Here is a 21,819-nt window from a genome sequence, read left to right as displayed (position 1 = left end):
AGCTGTCTCTAGCTTGTTCTTGAAGAACTTAGGGTAGCTGCTGTACAATTTAGTACACACCAAAGTGAGGCTGCACTAATGCTACTGGAAGTGTTTTCTGGAAGCTTCCTTTATCTAGCGTGTAAGCTAGGCAGGCTACTACCTGGGAAGGTCTCCCACCCAGAAGTACGAGATGGAGAGGGGGGCGGGTATTGGTTGACCTCAAATCTCCCTACTGGAAGCCCGAGGTAGGGGGAGCGGTGGAATCTATCAAATAGCGAACCTCTAACTTTGTACAGTACTAATGCAATTAGTAAAATCAGTTACAATACGAAATGCTCCCAAATAAACCACAATTCATTCATACTACTGTGAATATATAGTTTCACAGACATATTGTTGCTTTTTCGGGGGGGTTTGTGCGAAATCGTTAAGAATAACATAAAACCAGTCTGCACACCACCAAGGTGAATTGGTTGACAGTGTTGGGGGATGGGTAATATATTGATGCTCGAATGCCAAATCAACACAAATGGATAAGATAAGGTCTAAGGTGTCAGATGCCCAGTTTAGGAAAAAGAGGAAAGAAGAAGAGGAGAAACGCGCAAAAGATAAAGGTATGCAGCTATGTCATCTCTTTATGAGTATAATATTATGCATGTAATGAAATAGGCTAGTGTTATGTATGTTAGCATACTGTATGTTGCTATGTTACTTGCAATGCTATTACATATAGGGCAACAATATTCAGTTTTCTGTCCAACTAACTTACGCAATATTGGATATAATTTCACACAGTTTCATCATGATAATGATGATTGCCTGCAGCAAAACGATAACAACCTAACTAGCACATTATTGATTTGGCTAACTTTCAAGGAGGTGACATCATAAAGGTTTTCTGTGATTGTATTGACTAGGTCCTGAGCTCAGTAAGGGGAATTTCCAATGCTGTAGGCTAAATTAAAAGACATCTATATTATGCTGATATTTTGGACTGCTGACTTCACATGACAGCAGTCCAGAACACCAAAACTGCATATTGAGTCTTTTGGGGTGACTTATGCCTAGAATTAGCCAAGGAGGTTGTATGGTTCAATTGGTTCCTATTCTGAAAATGAATGACATAATGACATGTAAATTGAATTGTGCAACAAATGTATTTAGGGTGTCAGACTCATATACTGTATTTCAATGCAAATTCAGAGGCCAGCACCCTCTGGCACTGGCCAGGATGAGGAGCTATCTACCTCCTCAGTCACACAGGCCACTTCAGAATGATCTCGGAGCCTCAGGATGAGGAGCCATCCACCTCCTCACCCACACAGGTGTCTTCACAAATGTTGTCTGAGCCTGAGGATGAGGATGAAGACCCATTTGCTTCCACTTCTCCCCAGCAGGATTCTTCGGATGTGTTTGTGCGCACGGGCATGTGTGTGTGTGGGTACACACACATGTGTTTATGTGTGCATGCCTGCATAACATAAACAAAATAAATAATTTCCCTTTTGCAAAGTTTTAAGTTTCCATATTGTAGGTAACAATGATGATTTTATTATTACTGGATATGTATGTGGGATGTTCTACCACTATAAAAGCTGTGAATCACATGTGTAAACTAATGCCCATGTGCTCTTCATTAGAAATGCCTGTAGCAGCATCCCCACCAGATCCTGCTGCTGAGGATGAACCACTGTCTACAGACCCTGCTGCTGAGGATGAATCACTGTCTACAGACCCTGCTGCTGAGGATGAACCACTGTCTACAGACCCTGCTGCTGAGGATGAACCACTGTCTACAGACCCTGCTGCTGAGGATAAACCACTGTCTACAGACCCTGCTGCTGAGGATGAACCACTGTCTACAGACCCTGCTGCTTGAGGATGAACCACTGTCTACAGACCCTGCTGCCGAGGATGAACCACTGTCTACAGACCCTGCTGCCGAGGAATAACCACTGTCTACAGACCCTGCTGCTGAGGATGAACCACTGTCTACAGACCCTGCTGCTGAGAATGAACCACTGTCTACAGACCCTGCTGCTGAGGATGAACCACTATCTACAGACCCTGCTGCTGAGGATAAACCACTGTCTACAGACCCTGCTGCCGAGGATGAACCACTGTCTACAGACCCTGCTGCTGAGGATGAACCACTATCTACAGACCCTGCTGCTGAGGATAAACCACTGTCTACAGACCCTGCTGCCGAGGATGAACCACTGTCTACAGACCCTGCTGCTGAGGATGAACCACTGTCTACAGACCCTGCTGACTGGCCTTCGGTTCTGACAAACAGAATTCGGACACAACTCGTTTGCAGAGGACTAAGTTAGGTACCATCTAACTTTGTTTTCCCAAGGAGTGAGTGTGATGGAAGAAGTTGCCGCCACCAGTATTTCAGGAAGACCTTGGTGAGTGGTGAAAAAATCCCTAGAAGTTGGTTGGTGTATTCTGAAAGAAACAACAGCCTCTTCTGCTGCAAACTTATTTGTAAGAAGAAAATTAATTTAGCAGGACTGCCAGACTGGAAACATATAAATTATTTTCTGACTTCACCGAACACCAGTCCAAAACACCAAAACTGCATGAAAACATGGAAAGAACTGACAATGAGGATAAAAAAGGGGAAACAATTGATAAGCATGAGATGGCACTTATGGAGCCTGAGAGGATAAAATGGAGAGAGGTGTTGACACGTCTGACTGCTATTGTGCAGTCTCTGGCAATTAGAAATCTGGCACTAAGGGGACACACAGAAACACTGTACTTTCCATCAAATGGAAATCTCCTCAGAGAGGTTGAACTGACGGCCCAATTTGATCCAGTCATGAAAGAGCACCTTAACTGTGTCCAAAAAAGGACCTCGAGTCACACCACCAGCTACCGTGGCCACCAAATACAGAATGAACTCATTGATTTGTTGAGCAGCAAAGTCATTAGATGTCAGCCACACTGAACAGTTGTCTGTTGTGATTAGAATTGTGTCACTGAAGGAGGAGCCCCACATAAAGGAACATTTATCTAAAAATTCCTTTTGCGGACTGCAGATGGAGGTGTTATGATAATGGGGCCAACAAGAGAGGCAAAAATGAAGGTGTCCAAGCCAGACTCCTGGAAATGAATCCAAGAGCTCTATTTGTGCCATGTGGGGTTCACACATTGAACCTGGTTATGTTTGATGCTGCTAAAAGTTCTGTTGATTCCATGGGTTACTTTGGCATCTTCCACAAACTGTACACCTTGATCTCAGCCTCCACACAGCAATAGGCCACCCTGAAAAAACGTGTGGACATCACTTTGAAGATGTGGACTGAGACAAGGTGGGAGAGTAAAGTTAAGCGTGTCGAGCCACTGAGGTATCAGGCAGCAGCGGTGAGAGAGGCACTGATTGAGGTGAGGGATCAAACCAAAGACCCTGTAATAAAGATTGAGGCCCAGGCCTTGTCAGAGGAGGTGGGATCATACCGCTTCAGCGTCTTGAGCCAGGGAGCCATACAAGCTTGAACTGCCACTGTGATTCAGTGTGAGAAGAAGTGTGTGTCGAAGTAAATGCAGGCCCCCTACCTCTTCCACACTGACCACGGTGGTGTTGAGTTCCCTGAAGCCCAACCACCAGCGGATGTGTACAGGCGGGTTACTGGAGGAGGTGTAACAGCACAGGGTCACCTCCTCTCCCTCTCTCGCCTCGAACAACCCCAGCACCATCACCTTCTCTGGCTCAACTGACACACACACACACACACACACACACACACACACACACACACACACACACACACACACACACACACACACACACACACACACACACACACAAACACACACAGTAAATTCAGTCAATAAAGTGCTCTGTGTCAGGATCAATATTTTATAGAAAGGATGGAAAGACTGGATTTGAAAGTAAAGGAAGAAGTAAAGAAACCATTTCCAATCTATCAACATCACTTTATGAAGTCTTGTCCTCTCCTGAGGTTTTCCATCCATTTCAAACCCATACTAGTTACCAAAGCCTGTCTATATTCAGCTATACCAGGAGGGATCTTTTATTGTTATTATAATTTTTTAACCCCTTCACCACCCCCCCTCTTCGAGGACATATATCTTAGCTTTTTTTTATAGCTTTTATGCTACATATTCATACATTTTACCTATACATTTTACATACACATTTTACATATACATTTTACTTCTACATTTGACATACATGGCATTGTTATATATAACAACAATACCAATCAAACTCTTTAATCCCAACCCTCAGCCACTTTCAGCCCATCCAACCGATCACCATATACCGCCCTTGTTTGGTTTCCATGTGCCATATATTTTTCAATTGTGCTGTAATGTTTTACAACATGTTTTAATCTTTCTAATCGTATATTATTCACAGATTGTGAGCTAAAGATGAAAACCTTTCCTACGAGTGTTATTATAATATTTATTGACTGGCTATGCCCAACACTGCTATTTGTATGGTTAATTGTATGTATGGTTGATTTTTTAACCATTCCTGAACCTGTGACCAGAGACAAGCTGCATAGGGGCAATACTAGAATAAGTGTCTCTTCGCAACAAAATCTACAGAGCTGAGACTGTTGTATGGCCCATATACAGTACATAGCATTCTGTTGGTGGCAAGAGTTTTATATAATAACTTAAATTGAAAAACTCTAAGTGTTGAGTTATGTATAGTTGTTCGTACCAGTTCATAAACCATGTGCCATGGAATTGGTACATTGAAAATCTCATCCCACTTATTTTGCAACCGGTATGTTGCAGCTGTCAACATTTTTGTCCTCAGATGAAACTGGTATATTTTTTCTATTTATGCCAGTTCCTTTCAGCCAATTTGTATCTTTAATATATGGCAGGCAAACAAGTTCTCTACCTTCTCCCTTTTCCACTTGCCTCCTCTATTTTTTTGTGGAAGTGCTGCAATCAGTTGGTTGTAAATGTGTTTTGAGCAGATATTCCCATATATTTTTGATAACTACATATTTGACATAACTCCTCCATTTCTATTCATAATAGCATTGATAAATATAACACAATTTTAAAACGTTTTTTCGATAATGAATAGTTTTTTACTAATGAATATATTTGATCTTAACCATAACATGTGTTGTAATATTTGTTCTATCTTTTCTGGAGTATAAAATTGAAATTGTAACCAGCTTTGTATGGCTTGTTTAAGAAAGGGCAATACTTTAAACAAATTTACATTTTCAATTAGTTGGAAATTAGAATTTTTGAGCAAAGAATTAGCTTTTCTTAATAATCTACTGGAGAACCATTTTGGGTTTAAGTATAACTTATATATGAGTAAAGCTTTTAGTAAGAGGTTTAAAGCTTTAATATTTAATAATTTTAGCCCCCAAACTCATATTCATTATATAAATAGGCACATTTAATTTTAATTTTTAATTTTGTTAATTTTGTATTTTTTTTTCTCATATGATATCATCTGGAGTAGGCAATGCCACTAGTAAGTAAGTAAACTGTGATAGGACCAAATAGTTAATCAATGTATTTTTCCATAAATAAACAACTATTTACCTCTCCATGGTTGCAAAATCTTATCTATTTTTGCTAACTTTCTATTGAAATTAATTGTGGTAAGTTAATTTATATTTGTTTTTAGATGTGAATACCAAGTATGTCTACTTCACCATCCGCCCATTTTATTGGTAAACTACAAGGTAGTATAAACACTGTATTTTTGGACAATCCAATACGTAATGATACACCTGTCATAATTAGGTTTTAATTCCGAGAGGCAGAAAAGTGATCAAGATCTTCAATGAGACTGTGCAGAGATCCAGATTGCGGACTTAAGAAAAAACTAGAGTCACCAGCGTACATTGACACTTGTGTTTTTAACCCCTGAATTTCTAACCCCATGATGTTCTTGTTGGATATAATTTTAATAGCTAGCATTTCAATGACCATAATAAATAGATATGGAGATAACGGACAGCCTTGTTTTACCCCTATTAAAAGCTCAATACTTTCTGAGAAGTAACCATCGTTTACTATTTTACATCTGGGGTTGCTGTACATCACTTTAACCCATTGTAGAGATTCACCAAAATTAAAATATTCCAGACATGTATATATAAATTCTAATTATACTTTATCAAACTCCTTTTCAAAGGAGGGAACTTTACTGGCACAGAAGAAGTGCAGCTGAGCAGTAATCCCTGAGGGGCTGCAGAAAGACAGGCTAATGACTGAGCAGGCAGACATGAATGCATCATATCATGTACGTTATACACGGGACACAGGCAGACATGAGGGCTACACTCATAGACAGACAGTGTGTTAGGTTACACACATGCCTTAGGGCGATGCTGGCATATCCCTAACACACCAGTTCTTCTCTCTGCCCTCCAGCTCAAGACAAAACTTAAATGAGAGAGAGAGCAATAGAAAGAGAGATACATTGATAAAGGGTCTGCAACTCATTTTCAACGTGTATGAGGCGTGAATAGGAATAGCTAGGAGGTAACATGGCTTTTACGTGGGATAGGAGAGGAAGATAGGAGAGGAAGAAGAGAGTGGTTTAGACCATTAACTGACGCAGCGAGATAGCGAGTGATGGCGTGAAGGAAGAGTCGGTGTGATGCGAAGGAACCTTCATTCTCTGTTTGTTTTCCAGTCGTGGTAGTTGAGAAATCTCCTATGCAGTGAAGTGAAAATGGATAATTTATTACCTGGCATTATTATCACCACAGAAAGTGCCAGCTTTATTGCCTTTGGATTGTGCATTGAAGCGATTCAGTTAAATTAGCTCACTGTAAAAGACTAAGCTGTGATTCAAATGAGTTTCTGTGTGAAATATGGGCCCGGGTCATAATTGCCATTAGTTTCATTAATGATATTGATATTAGAATTTGTGTTAATGCAGAATTAGTTTCAGTATTGGAGCTAAAACTAATGTTAATGTCATTGTGATTGGGATGAATGCTATTGAAAATAACTTTAATGATTGGGTTAGCAAACATTTGAATAAACACAAACATTCCATCGCTTTTGTGTGTCTGTGTGTGTGTTCTAGCATTCAAGTGCATGTATCTCTTAGCAGTCGGGGACTCACAGAGGACAGTGATCTTGCGGCTGTTGGACAGAGGGACAGGGGTCACCTGGTTGACGCTCTCACAGCACAGCTCGGCCTGGTTGTCCTGTGGTTTAACCTGCAGGGTCAGGTGGCTGATGGCCCGTCGTGACTCTGTGTCCACCTCCCAGCTGGTGGAAATCACCTCCCCATTCTGATCCACAGGACAGAACTATGAGTTAGTAACAAACAGAGGACAGGACAGGGCTAGGAGTTAGTAACTAGCAGAGGACAGGACAGGGCTGGGAGTTAGTAACAAGCAGAGGACAGGACAGGGCTAGGAGTTAGTAACAAGCACAGGACAGGACAGGGCTAGGAGTTAGTAACAAGCAGAGGACAGGACAGGGCTAGGAGTTAGTAACAAGCACAGGACAGGGCTAGGAGTTAGTAACAAGCAGAAGACAGGACAGGGCTAGGAGTTAGTAACAAGCACAGGACAGGACAGGGCTAGGAGTTAGTAACAAGCAGAGGACAGGACAGGGCTAAGAGTTAGTAACAAGCAGAGGACAGGACAGGGCTAGGAGTTAGTAACAAGCAGAGGACAGGACAGGGCTAGGAGTTAGTAACAAGCACAGGACAGGACAGGGCTAGGAGTTAGTAACAAGCAGAGGACAGGACAGGGCTAGGAGTTAGTAACAAGCAGAGGACAGGGCAGGGCTAGGAGTTAGTTACAAGCAGAGGACAGGACAGGGCTAGGAGTTAGTAACAAGCAGAGGACAGGACAGGGCTAGGAGTTAGTAACAAGCAGAGGACAGGACAGGGCTAGGAGTTAGTAACAAGCACAGGACAGGGCTAGGAGTTAGTAACAAGCAGAGGACAGGACAGGGCTAGGAGTTAGTAAGAAGCAGAGGACAGGACAGGGCTAGGAGTTAGTAACAAGCAGAGGACAGGACAGGGCTAGGAGTTAGTAACAAGCAGAGGACAAGACAGGGCTAGGAGTTAGTAACAAGCAGAGGACAGTACAGCGCTAGGAGTTAGTAACAAGCAGAGGACAGGACAGGGCTAGGAGTTAGTAACAAGCAGAGGACAGGACAGGGCTAGGAGTTAGTAACAAGCACAGGACAGGGCTAGGAGTTAGTAACAAGCAGAGGACAGGACAGGGCTAGGAGTTAGTAACAAGCAGAGGACAGGACAGCGCTAGGAGTTAGTAACAAGCACAGGACAGGGCTAGGAGTTAGTAACAAGCAGAGGACAGGACAGGGCTAGGAGTTAGTAACAAGCAGAGAACAGGACAGGGCTAGGAGTTAGTAACAAGCAGAGGACAGGACAGTGCTAGGAGTTAGTAACAAGCAGAGGACAGGACAGGGCTAGGAGTTAGTAGCAAGCAGAGGACAAGACAGGGCTATGAGTTAGTAACAAGCAGAGGACAAGACAGGGCTAGGAGTTAGTAACAAGCAGAGGACAGTACAGGGCTAGGAGTTTGTAACAAGCAGAGGACAGGACAGGGCTAGGAGTTAGTAACAAGCAGAGGACAGGACAGGGCTAGGAGTTAGTAACAAGCACAGGACAGGGCTAGGAGTTAGTAACAAGCAGAGGACAGGACAGGGCTAGGAGTTAGTAACAAGCAGAGGACAGGGCAGGGCTAGGAGTTAGTAACAAGCAGAGGACAGGACAGGGCTAGGAGTTAGTAACAAGCAGAGGACAGGACAGGGCTAGGAGTTAGTAACAAGCACAGGACAGGGCTAGGAGTTAGTAACAAGCAGAGGACAGGACAGGGCTAGGAGTTAGTAACAAGCACAGGACAGGACAGGGCTAGGAGTTAGTAACAAGCAGAGGACAGGACAGGGCTAGGAGTTAGTAACAAGCAGAGGACAGGACAGGGCTAGGAGTTAGTAACAAGCAGAGGACAGGACAGGGCTAGGAGTTAGTAACAAGCAGAGGACTAACATAATAGGTGACTGACTGGTTGCAGCAGGAAGGGAGTGAGTTCTGAAAGAAAGAGTACAGAAGTAGAATATGGAGAATACACCAAAAACGACTGATTATAAGCTTTAGCCGAGTGTAGTCTCTGTACCTTGGTCCAGTGTAGGGTGGCCAATGGGTTCCCTCCCTGGGACACACAAAACAGCTTCAACGTGGTCCCCCTCTTCACCAGGCCTTCTCTGTCCAGGCCCTGGATTACTGGATTCTGGGGTGGGACTGATGTTGAGAGGGAAAGAGAGAGATGAAACAACATCTTGGGAAAGAACGACAGAAAGTGAAGAGAGAGGAAGAGAGGGAGCAATAGAAAGAGAGAGGGAGAAAGAGGGGGAGAGATGAATCACCAGAAACAGAGAAGATGACAGAAAGAGAGGATAGAGGGTGAGAAATATGCACTGGGATGAGCGGACACTTGGCTTTATGAGCAAGGGAGCATCCTCTCTATTTGTTGAGACAGGGCCAATAAATTGGCAACATTTACCCTGACTGCAGAGTAAGGGCTCTAGCTCTGATGAAAGCATTAAGTATTAAGGGAGCAGCCAGCTAGATCGACTCCATAAAGCAAAATAACAGATGTTTAAACAGTAATAAAGCAACGTTTGGAAATATGAATAAATTACATCCTTTCTGAATAAAATATACAGCGTAAAATAAATTAAGGGAGGGCCAGCCTTTGTTATTGCTGCAATGAGTTTGGGAGCGCAGGCAGCGCAGGCGGCTGTATGTGGACCCTGGGCCGGCATGACAAATTGCTACCTCACTAACAATCTGGCTGGCTGAAAATGGACACGGTGCTCCAGGCTTTGATGGGCTGGCTTGCTGAGTAAGGACTACTGTTGCGGTGGTCGACGGGTTCTGCAACATTAGCACTTACTGTGGAGGGATGTTGTTTAATACAGAGTGGAGAGAGAGAGAGAGAGAGAGAGAGACAGAGAGAGAGAGAGAGAGACAGAGAGAGAGAGAGAGAGACAGAGAGAGAGAGAGAGAGAGAGACGGAGAGAGAGAGAGAGACGGAGAGAGAGAGAGACGGAGAGAGAGACAGACGGACAGAGAGACAGACAGAGAGAGAGACAGACAACGAAATAGAAAGAAAGAAAGAAAGAAATAAAGAAAGAAAGAAGGAGGGAGGGAGAGAGAGGAGGTGTAGAAGCATTTCCAGTTCTGGGCAGTGGTTGAAGTGTAGGAGATAGAATAGGACAGCGTCTAATGCAGAGGGAGATAGATAGAGACAGTATTTCATATGGACGGCTGTGGATAATATGGCGGGGGTGGAAGGAAAGGAAAGAGTAGAATGGGAATGTTCACCATTGAGTGTCTTCAGCAACAGTAGCATTTAATCAGCAGCTGATTTAGACCTGGGACAGAACCAGGTGGGTGGGCTCCAGAACAATCAGTTACTGAAATTGATCTACAAAATATTGAGGAACAACTAAAACTAGAAAACAATAGGCTGGGATGCCATATTGTTTCAAAGATATACTGTTTGTCCAAACAAGACAAAGGGTAAACAAGGAAACGATCCTTTGAGATGTAAAATCACCCACCCCTATTATGTTGTGTACTGTATGTTCTACACTGTAGGAGATGTTATGGTCTCACAGTCCTGACAATTATATTTAGCATCAGTAGAGTTTAGAATTCGGGATTGAGTTTCATTCCCAGGCTCCTCTGATCAGTATTATCAGAGTGTAACAGTTGGGCTTGAGTTGGAGTTTGTATTGCACTGATACCAGAGGAATTGACAGAGTTGAGTGGGTTGACTGTGACAGCAGTAGAGACGTTGATGATTTCATGTCGACCTCTAACACTCTTAGAGCCGACTCTTTTCTCTGTATACATCAATGATGTCGCTCTCACTGCTGGTGATCCTCTGAACCACCCCTAAGCAGACGACACCATTCTGTATACTTCTGGCCCTTCTTTGGACACTGTGTTAACTAACCTCCAGACGAGCTTCAATGCCATACAACTCTCCTTCCATGGCCTCCAACTACTCTTAAATGCAAGTAAAACTAAATGCATGCTCTTCAACCGATCGCTGCCTGCACCTGCCCGCCTGTCCAGCATCACTACTCTGGACTGTTCTGACTTAGAATATGTGGACAATTACAAATACCTAGGTGTCTGGTTAGACTGTAAACTCTCCTTCCAGACTCACATTAAGCATTTCCAAAATTAAATTAAGCATCTCCAAAATTAAATCTAGAATTGGCTTCCTATTTCGCAACAAAGCATCCTTCACTCATGCTGCCAAACATACCTTCGTAAAACTGACTATCTTACGGATCCTTGACTTCGGCAATGTAATTTATAAAATACCCTCTAACGCTCTACTTAGCAAATTGGATGCAGTCTACCACAGTGCCATCTGTTTCATCAACAAAGTCCCATACACTACCCACCACTGCAACCTGTATGCTCTCGTTGGCTGGCCCTCGCTTCATATTCGTCGACAAACCCACTTGCTCCAGATCATCTATAAGTCTTTGCTAGGTAAAGCCCCGCCTTATCTCAGCTCACTGGTCACCATAGCAGCACCCACCCGTATGTATATTTCACTGGTCACCCCCAAAGCCTATTTCTCCTTTGGCTGCCTTTCCATCCAAGTTCTCTCCTGCCAATGACTTGAACGAACTGCAAAAATCACTGAAGCTGGAGACTCATATCTCCCTCACTAACTTTAAGCATCAGCTGTCAGAGCAGCTCACAGATCACTGTACCTGTACATACAGTAACCCATCTGTAAATAGCCCATCCAACTACCTCATCCCCATATTGTTATTTATTTATTTTTGCTCCTTTGCACCCCAGTATCTCAACTAGCACATTCATCCTCTGCACATCTATCACTCCAGTGTTTAATTGCTAAATTGTAATTACTTCGCCACTACGGCCAATTTTTTTGCTTTGCCTCCCTAATCTTACCTCATTTGCACACACTGTATATAGACTTTTATATGGCTTTTTTCTATTGTGTTATTGATTATACGTTTGTTTATTCCATGTGTAACTCTGTGTTGTTGTTTGTGTCAGTCTACTTTGCTTTATCTTGGCCAGGTAAATGAGAACCTGTTCTCAACTAGCCTACCTGATTAAATAAAGGTGAAAAAATAATAATAATAAAACACTCCAGGCTGAGCATTGGGATTGAGTCCCCAGTAGGTGTGAGTTCGCCCGTGGCTGAAAGTCTCCCCTCGGAGTGGTTGCTCAGTGTGAGGATGTTTGCCCCAATACCAGCCCGGGGTCGGGGTCCACACGTGGCTGGAGAAGGGAATAAGGAAAGGTAAAGGTGTCTGTGAGTCCATGAGGTAAGGACCAACACACACTCACAGTATACATTCATCACCAGGCTGGTCTCCAGGGCCCTAGGGAGAGCCGGGTTCTTTGCACGACACACCAGCTCCCTTCCGTTGTCCGAACTGCTTAAGAACATGAACCTGCAGGAGGTGTGTGTGTGTGTGTGTGTGTGTGTGTGTGTGTGTGCGATGGAGGGGTGTGTGTGTGTGCGATGGAGGGGTGGGTGAGGAGCGTGGGGGAGAGCGGGTCATGGGGAAGGAAGAATTGGATGGAAGAGAAGAATAGATGATGGATAACATTAAAGATCATGGCTTAACATAGGACACATCACCCCTTAACACTCTAATTGAGCCCTTGAGACCCCATAATAACAGACAGATTCATACAATCTCGGGTCTGGATATCAAGAGCATTATAACCCCGCTAAACATCATAACAATGTGGGCATTATACCTCCAGACATATGACAAACCCAAAGTCCACCATGTTATCTAGATTCATCTCCAGATTTAAAAGCTCCTATACAAAATATGGTTGCTATTTATAACCACTATCCACACATAAAGGATTTAGTTGGAGACCAGGCTATTCTGCGTTAGAGCTGAATTATCTCCTTAATACCTTCTACATCGTGTTTTTGCAGATGACAAGGGGTTATTATCTTTGGAGCTGGATTAGACTCATCTGAAGCACTGGTGAATGTATGTATGTACCACCAGGTGAATCAGATAGGATTGCATCTGTCTAGCAACTGAAATGTAATTCTGTGTCTATGACAAAAGCTCATTTGATTTGACACAAGGCACCGAGTGACAGTTTACAGTAGGCACCAATTCATTACACTGTACTGTAGTTCTGTGGGAATGCAGAAGTGCTTCAATTAGGGATAACACACACGCACACACACACACACACACACACACACACACACACACACACACACACACACACACATACACACACACACACACACACACACACACACGAGACAGAGAACAGGAACACATACTCTTTTGTAGCGTGTGTGTTCTGGAGCTTGTCCTCAGAGCCAGACATAGGGAAAGACTCTACACCTGTCAGCTCAACTCCATCTGAGAGAGAAAGAGAGGAGGAGGGGGAGGAGGAAAGAGAGTGTGTGTTAGAGACAACAAGGCAAGGGTGTTTGTTTTTTCCCCACCATTTTTACAAAGATACTTTGTGAAGAGTTGGGGGTTTCAGACGTTTTGGAAGATGGGCCGGGAATTATCTGTCCTGACGTTAGGGGGAAGCTTGTTCCACCATTGGGGTGCCAGGACAGAGAAGAGCGTTGCCTGGGATGAGTAGAATCAGGCACCTTGTAGGGGTGGGAGGAACAAAAGACCAGAAGTGGCAGAGTGCCAGGGTTGGGGTGTAGGGTGTTTGACGAGAGCTGATAATCAGAATAGGGGACGTGCTCTACAAAAATGAACGAATGGCAGGGAACAAGCACGACTGTGCATTAGATTGCCTAGTTAAATAAAGGTAAAACAGTTATTGAAAAAAAGATGACGCCTTCTCAGTATGGATGATAAGTATTACGATATTTGTTGCTTACTGCATATGTTTTCCTAACCAGTAAATTCTAACTAGTATGTAGTACTATTAGTACACAGTGTGTAGTTTTAGTAAGTAGTAGGCAAGACAGATTTCAGACACGGCCATAGTTTTAAAATGTCATTGTAAAAACAGGGCATTGAGTTATAGTGTACTACAATTATAGTGTAGGTTGAAACATGTCTTTGCAAACATGTTTTTCCCTCAACTCAGTACTGATTCACATGTAACGTCTCTGCTATTCCTAATGGAAAAACATGTATGTACTAGCATTATTAAGTTTGTGTGCAGTGGGTTGATACCGTATTTGGTGACCTACCTTTAAACAGAGTGATCACTGCCTCTGGTTTGGCGTCTGGAGCGATGCATGTGACAGTGTAGCTTTTCCCTGCTACCCATGGCTCTGTTGTCTCCAGCTCAAAGTAAGGTTTAGAGGGAGGAACTGAGGGGAGAACAGAGGACTGGTGTCTTTAACAGTGGTTCTGGGTCGTCGTAAGAGATGTACAGTACAGACTAGGCCTTGACCAGAATTGGTGATTCTGTTTACAGATCACAGAAAAATATATTGCATATTAATGCATTAAAAACATTTGAGACCCTTAGATGTTGAAGAAAGACAGTTGTACCAAGCCAATAAGGCAGGTTCTGTTATATTCCTGGAGAATCAGTGGGTCCATATCATTAGTGTGGTGTACAGTAGATAAGACTGGGATGTGCATACAGAGATGGGTTGGTGATGAAACGAGACAGATGATAATCTGTTATAGCGCCAAACAGTTCTCCTCTCAGATCACCCCCCAGCTGAATACGTGCTTACACAGCAGATCAAAGCACTACCCACTCCTTTTCTCTTCCCCCCTCTCTTTCATTTCTTTCGGACCATGCAGGAATTCAGAGAAAGAAAACTTTGTTGAAGAGAGTGGAAGTTATTTGGACGGGAATTCAGAGGGAAACTGTCACCAGATGTGCTAATCAACAAACAGGCTTCAGCACAACTGTCATTTACTCTGGACACATGATCATCTACTCCACAACAAACTGTCACAGAATAGGGGAAAGGAGTAGGGACATGGAAAGAGGAGAGGAAAGAGATCTTTAAACTGTTATTTTACCAAGCAAATGCAAGCTTTCTGTGAATGGGTGAGAGCCAGCATAACACACAAGAAAAAAAGGTCACTGCTACTTTTCAACAGATATCAACTTACAGCATGGTTTAGTGAGAAGAGAGAGAGAGATAGAGAAGAAGAGAGAGGATGACGAGAGAGAGAGAGAGAGGGAGAGGGAGAGAGAGAGAGCGAGAGGACAAAGAAAGAAAGAAAGAAAGAAAGAAAGAAAGGAAAGAAAGAAAGAAAGAAAGAAAGAAAGAAAGAAAGAAAGAAAGAAAGAAAGAAAGAAAGAAAGAAAGAAAGAAAGAAAGAAAGAAAGAAAGAGAGAATGGAAGAGAGAATGGAAGAGTAGAGGAAGAAAGAGAGACAAACAAGCAGCTATTGTTTGTTTATCATGCAAGTCATCCAGGGGAAGAGCTATATGTTTCATCAAGGGGTAATTCTGTCATCCGCTGCTGAATGCTGACATAAATCCAATGGTTATGGCTGGATAAACAGTCAGCCAGATAGTTTCTCTCCTCTCCTCCAAATCTGGGTAATTCACCTAGTGCCACTGGGAGGAGCTGTTGCTGTGTGCAGTAAAGTAGTCCTATTGGCTCCAGCCCTGCTATTGAGACAGATGAGATCTGGCTGCAGCTTCAAACTGATTTCATGGAAGCAATTGGATCTGTGTGGACTGTGATGGGTTACCCTGAGCACTGCAGAGGTGAGCACTGAAATAATGAGATGCATTTGTTTGTGTGTTTTTTCCCCCTCCCTCACCAGTCTCCACTCCCCGGGATGATGGGCCGATGACTGGGTCTATTGACAGGCTCCTGCACGCTCAATCTACTCAAACCCACATGATTCACACGGCTGCATCACTTGTTGTGCTCCAGGAGAGTCTCGCCACCTAACATATCTCCTAAAATAAGAATGATGATGTTCGCAAACGAGCTGGGCAGGTATGTCATTTCTTCTCTCTTGCTTCCTCTCTCTCTCACTCTCATGCTCGCTTCCTCTTCCTATCTCACACTTACTCCATCATCCCCTATTCCCCTTCCCCAGCCCTATCCAACCCCATTCCTCCCTCTCTCTCTCTTTCTCTATCACTGCTGTTAAATCTGCAGAGGGAGGTGCAGTATGGTGGAGGGTGTGCTGTAGCTTGTGTTGGGAATGAGAGCCCCGTATCCACCACAGCCACTCCGGTGGACCATGTGACCCCAATGAGCCCCACCTGAGTTCCCCCCTACTACCTCCCAAAACACACACACACACACACACACACACACACACACCCCCCCCACACACATATACACACATACACAAATGCATTTTCACATGTGCACAAACATGCAGTCATGCATAAACACACCAACTCATGTGCACACACACACACACCCACTCTCAACATAGACAAACATGCAGACATGCTGCTGCCTTGAAGGCGAGAGACAACGAGACGCAAAATTCCATTCATTAGACAAATACAGACGGATGGATGGATGGAAAGGCAGATAAGAAGCAGATTAGCCAGACACACAGCGATAAGCACACACACACACACACACACACACACACACACACAGAGAGAGAGAGAGAGACAGAGACAGAGAAAGAGACAGACAGACAGATCAACAAGTCTGAAAACACATTTGCACACACAGACCCTGACTGGATCCCCCTGATCTATCTTGATTCAGGTAGCTGTATGTCTCTAACACAGCAGGTGGTCACCATACAGTAACTTCATAGAGAACACAAAGCTCCTCTGATCTGTTTGAATAAAACATCTGATCAACGGGAAACAAATAAACAAGCAGGCAGTTTAGAGAGCCTCTGTTTTTTGCTCAGAAATGATTGACATTTGTGAATTACAATTGTGTTTTTTTGCAAAACTCTATATAACCATTGTTTTGCTGGAATGGAATGTTTGTAACCTGTATATTTGACTCAGATATGTGGTTGTCTCACATAGCTATCTTAAGATAGATGCACTTACTGTAAGTTGCTCTGGATAAGAGCATCTGCTAAATTAGTAAAAAGGCAAATTTTATTGTTTTACATACAGTACATTTAAATGTACTTATTTGTTACATTTGGCTGTGTAAAACCAAGCAGTACTACTTATTTGATACATTTGGCTGTGTAAAACCAAGCAGTACTACTTATTTGATACATTTGGCTGTGTAAAACCTAGCAGTACTACTTATTTGTTACATTTGGCTGTGTAAAACCAAGCAGTACTACTTATTTGATACATTTGGCTGTGTAAAACCAAGCAGTACTACTTATTTGTTACATTTGGCTGTGTAAAACCAAGCAGTACTACTTATTTGATACATTTGGCTGTGTAAAACCAAGCAGTACTACTTATTTGATACATTTGGCTGTGTAAAACCAAGCAGTACTACTTATTTGTTACATTTGGCTGTGTAAAACCAAGCAGTACTACTTATTTGTTACATTTGGCTGTGTAAAACCAAGCAGTACTACTTATTTGATACATTTGGCTGTGTAAAACCAAGCAGTACTACTTATTTGTTACATTTGGCTGTGTAAAACCAAGCAGTACTACTTATTTGTTACATTTGGCTGTGTAAAACCAAGCAGTACTACTTATTTGTTACATTTGGCTGTGTAAAACCAAGCAGTACTACTTATTTGTTACATTTGGCTGTGTAAAACCAAGCAGTACTACTTATTTGTTACATTTGGCTGTGTAAAACCAAGTAGTACTACTTATTTGATACATTTGGCTGTGTGATACAAATGTCTGTCATTGAACAACCCCATGCCATGATTAGATAAACACACCCATCTATTTCCTAATTTCTTTAAACATTAAAAGTTCATTTAGCAACATTTTTGAAAATGGATATATAGCTTTTTGGAATTAAACTCTTCATGTGCAGACTCACTAGATCAAACCAGACATGCATTCATGCACGCCGCACAGACACACGCACACACTAAGGACTCAGGTGTGTGAGCTTTGAGGCTGAAAGCCATTGAAGCGGTCCTCCCCCTTCATCCTCCTCCCTCGTTCCAAATCCCTCTCCTCGTCTCCTCCGTTCTTCTCCCCAGTGCTGAACAGTAAGCGAAGCAGGTGTCCAAGACAGAAATAGGCCTCAGTCAGTCCTTCTCCCCCTCATCTTTCACATTACATAAGAAACAACATCTTACTCAACAACCCCCACCTCCATCCCCTGTCACAAAGACACAGCATCTTCCCTGTGAGTGAGAACTGGATACTAGAGACAGACGAAACAACAACAGAACACTCACTAGCTTTTTGACCTGGCCTTGAATGCCACATTTTTGACATTATTGAGCAATAACTCGTAAAATCCTTCTCATATCACATACCTAGCTAAGGCTCATTTTTTTGGTCCGCAGCCTTGGGCAGCTAGTACCTGTTTGCTCACTGTGCTGAAAAAGAGGGCCAATTTCACAGGCAAATAGAACAAAGGTATACCCATTGAACAAAATCACCCTGCCTTCCATTCTGCTTGTGTAAATGCCCCCGTTTATGAGTTGCTGAATTATTCATAAAGAAGTGCCATAACATGAAGGCTCATTGTGCAGTATACTCGCACCTCTAACTGTTGTCTCTAACCCCCAACCAACACTGATAACAAGCTTAAACACCCCCCTTTCCCCCAATCCCCGTCTTCTCCCACAGAAATACCTAACTGCAGCTTAACTGCATGAGTAACGTATTCTTAAAAACGGGACACATCAAACAAAAACATTTAGAGTATTATTTGCAGGATCCGGATATACAGGCAGGCCTGTGCTTAGAGAGAGAGAGAGAGAGCGAGAGCGAGAGCGAGATGAAGGGAGACAGAGAGAGAGAGAGAGAGAGAGAGAGGAGAAAATGGAAAGAGGGACTTGTTAATTAATAGGATTATATGGTAACGCTAATGGTTTCAAACAAAAGACAGTGGATATGTCAGGTGTTCTGGTATTCTGACGGGCGGGAGCCGGGGGTATAAGTTTCGACGGGAGGACGCGGGGGTGGTGGAGAGGTTGTTTTTGTCATGGATTACTTGCTGCCGCTTGATCTGCCTATTGCCGTAATCCCCTATCTGAACTCGGCAGGATAGGAAAAACACACAGGAATTATCTCGCCCCTGATAGAAATGTCTCGAAAATGTCTCTTTGTTGGCCCGCTGAGAGGACTTATTGACGTTTGTGTGCCTCTCTCTCAACTGTTCGATGCGTGTGGTGATCCGTCTTGAATTAGCTGGTGATGATACCCACAATCCACCACTCCGACCTGGGGGAATCCAACTAGAGAGCAAGGCTCGCTTTTCTTTTGGTTTTACATGATCTTTCTATGCTTTCTCACTCTCTTTGCATTGCTACCTCTATCAGGATAAGGTAAGACCCAGATGCAAGCCTTGAACAAGTAACAATGTTTATTACAGCAACAGAGGCAAAGGTACAGGACGGCAAGCAGGCTCAGGTTCAGGTCAGGCAGAGGTTGGAAATCCAGAAAGGGGCAAAGGTACAGGACGGCAGGCAGGCCCAGGGATAGGCAGATGGTCAGGTTGGCAGGTTCAGGGTCAGGACAGGCAAGGCAAGGGTCAAAAACCAGGAGGGCGAGAAAAAGAGAGGCTGGGAAAAGACAAGAGCTGACAAACAAGATGAACTGGCAACAGACAAACAGAGAACACAGGTATAAATACACAGGGGATAATGGGGAAGATGGGCGACACCTGGAGGGGGGTGGAGACAATCACAAAGACAGGTGAAGCAGATCAGGACATGACAACCTCTATCTCTCTTTTCTTAAAGGAGTGCGATAGTGTTTTGGTTGGCTGACTGGTGAAGGCTGTCTGTGTTATCATGGGAGCTGTGGTAGTCTGGAGGAACTCTTAACTCATTGGAAGGCTGTCAAGCTGTGTTACTCATTTCACTTATAGGTTGTACAGTACTGGCTTTGGTTCTAACCCAGTATTACAATAATAACACATCTGATTCAACTCATCAACTTATATTAAAGCCTGTGATTAGTTGAAGCAAGTGTTTTAGTGTTGTTCTGGAACAAACGTCTGCACACCTCTGGGTCCCCAGGACTGACGACCACTGCTGTTGCAGGATTTAGATTAGTCTGTGGCCTCAGGCTGGTCTGTCTGCCTGTCTGATTGTATCAATATATCCATCTGTCATGGAATCAGTTGGAAAACATTCAGGGAAAATATGCAGGGATAGCAGCTGGGAAGTGTGGGAGCATTAGGATCTACGCATGTTGGACTGACAAGAGAGTTGAAGGTCTCCTCCAGACAAACTACTACACTACAGTCTCCTGACACCCTGAGCTCTCTGATCTGGGCCTGGACCTCTCTGATCTGGTGCCTCATAGGCACCTGGGTGGATAGCCTTTACGTATTGTGAATGAGTGTGTACACACCCACCCAACAACACACTTCACGTCACAGCAGTGATAAATGTGGGACTGAGTCCTGCTGTAGCTGCAGGTGTATAAAGACGGAGCTGGATGGAACAGGGGGGAGTGTAGAGAGGGCTGGGGTTCACTCCCCCTTCCTTCCTTTCTCTCTCAGTCTCTCCCATTGATGTCAGAAAAATCTGCTCCCTTCCCAGGAGAGCGAGAGAGGCAGTGAGAGTCACCAAGGCAACACCCCCCCACCCCCAGCACCTCGGTATACACACTCCATGGCCCCCAAAAAGAAAGAGCGAAAGAGCGAGAGATGAATGGAGAAGGGGGAAATGAATACACCGTAGCAGCAGAAGAAAAGCTCTTTCAGAGTCACCATGCTCTCCACATATGGCATAGCTCCCAAAAGCAAGGAGGCCGAGAAATCCAGCGCCGAGAGCGAGGGAGAGGGAGAGAGGGAGAGAGAGAGAGAGAGGAGAGAGAGAGAGAGAGAGTGAGATAGAGATAAAGAGAATGAGAGAGAGAGAGAGAGAGAGAGAGAGAGAGAGAGAGAGAATGAGAGAGAGAGAGAGAGAGAGAGAGAGAGAAAGAGAATGAGAGAGAGAGAGAGAGAGAGAGAGAGAGAGAGAGAGAGAGAGAGAGGAGAGAAAGAGAATGAGAGAGAAAGAGAGAGGAGAGAAAGAGAATGAGAGAGAGAGAGAGAGAGAGAGAGAGAGAGGAGAAAGAGAATGAGAGAGAGAGAGAGAGAGAGAGAGAGAGAGAGAGAGAGAGGGGGGGGGAGAAAGAGAATGAGAGAGTATGCTGTTCATCATAAAGTGACAACAGGCGGCCTGGTGTACTCACACAATTACATCCATTCCTTCCCACGTCTGTGTGGATACTTTTCATTCACTCCCATTCTATTATGATTTACTTACCCAGGAGCTACTGACACAGAGCACCATGAGGGGCTGTTACGAATGGAGGCTCACACACTGCTTGTGTGTGGTCCATAGAATCAAGAACATATCTCAATTGTCATATTTCTCTGTTGTGTGCGATAAAGGAATAATCTTAGATATGTCCTGCAGTTCATGGTCATGGGATTAGCGGATGGACTGTGCAACTGTTGGGTTGGGGTTACTGTATTCACATTGCTGTCTGCCTCTCTGCAATTCTGCAAACATTTTGCAATTCACAAATGAGATCGTCCTCTGTCATAGAGAGTGAACGGTGTCCTGATGAGACAGCAACTTTTCTGACTGAGCCAGGCGAAATCAGAATCATTATTATGGATATATCCAAACAAAAGGAAATACAGCTAGTTTGCTGTCATTTGAATGGCAGAGATTGACGTGAATTTGTTTTCGGTCGATGGCGAGCTAACAAAAGACAAAAACGTTAGCCAGGCGGAATGGAAAGCATTCTTTGATTGCATAGCAATGATGGGGAAATATTTCCTTTGG

The 21,819-nt window shown here is 43.7% G+C and overlaps 1 protein-coding gene across 2 annotated transcripts in view; it reads right to left on the bottom strand.

The window, feature by feature from the left end:
- nphs1 (NPHS1 adhesion molecule, nephrin) overlaps nt 1-21,819 on the bottom strand; it is a 60,551-nt gene that overhangs the window by 24,421 nt on the left and 14,311 nt on the right. For both annotated transcript variants that reach the window (XR_005035922.2, XM_036942939.2), the window contains exons 5-10: nt 14,205-14,327; nt 13,323-13,404; nt 12,347-12,453; nt 9,111-9,235; nt 7,079-7,250; nt 3,547-3,704 (exon numbers count right to left, since the gene is read on the bottom strand). Coding sequence is in view for 1 of the 2 variants with exons in the window: in XM_036942939.2 (XP_036798834.2) it covers nt 3,547-3,704; nt 7,079-7,250; nt 9,111-9,235; nt 12,347-12,453; nt 13,323-13,404; nt 14,205-14,327 (767 nt within the window). In the remaining variant the exon portion in view is untranslated. The remainder of the gene's footprint in view (nt 1-3,546; nt 3,705-7,078; nt 7,251-9,110; nt 9,236-12,346; nt 12,454-13,322; nt 13,405-14,204; nt 14,328-21,819) is intronic.

This window comes from Oncorhynchus mykiss, chromosome 2, assembly GCF_057628025.1.
Source record: "Oncorhynchus mykiss isolate SJ-2025 chromosome 2, ASM5762802v1, whole genome shotgun sequence".
NCBI lineage: Eukaryota > Metazoa > Chordata > Actinopteri > Salmoniformes > Salmonidae > Oncorhynchus > Oncorhynchus mykiss.
This window is presented reverse-complemented; position numbering and strand designations above follow the sequence as displayed.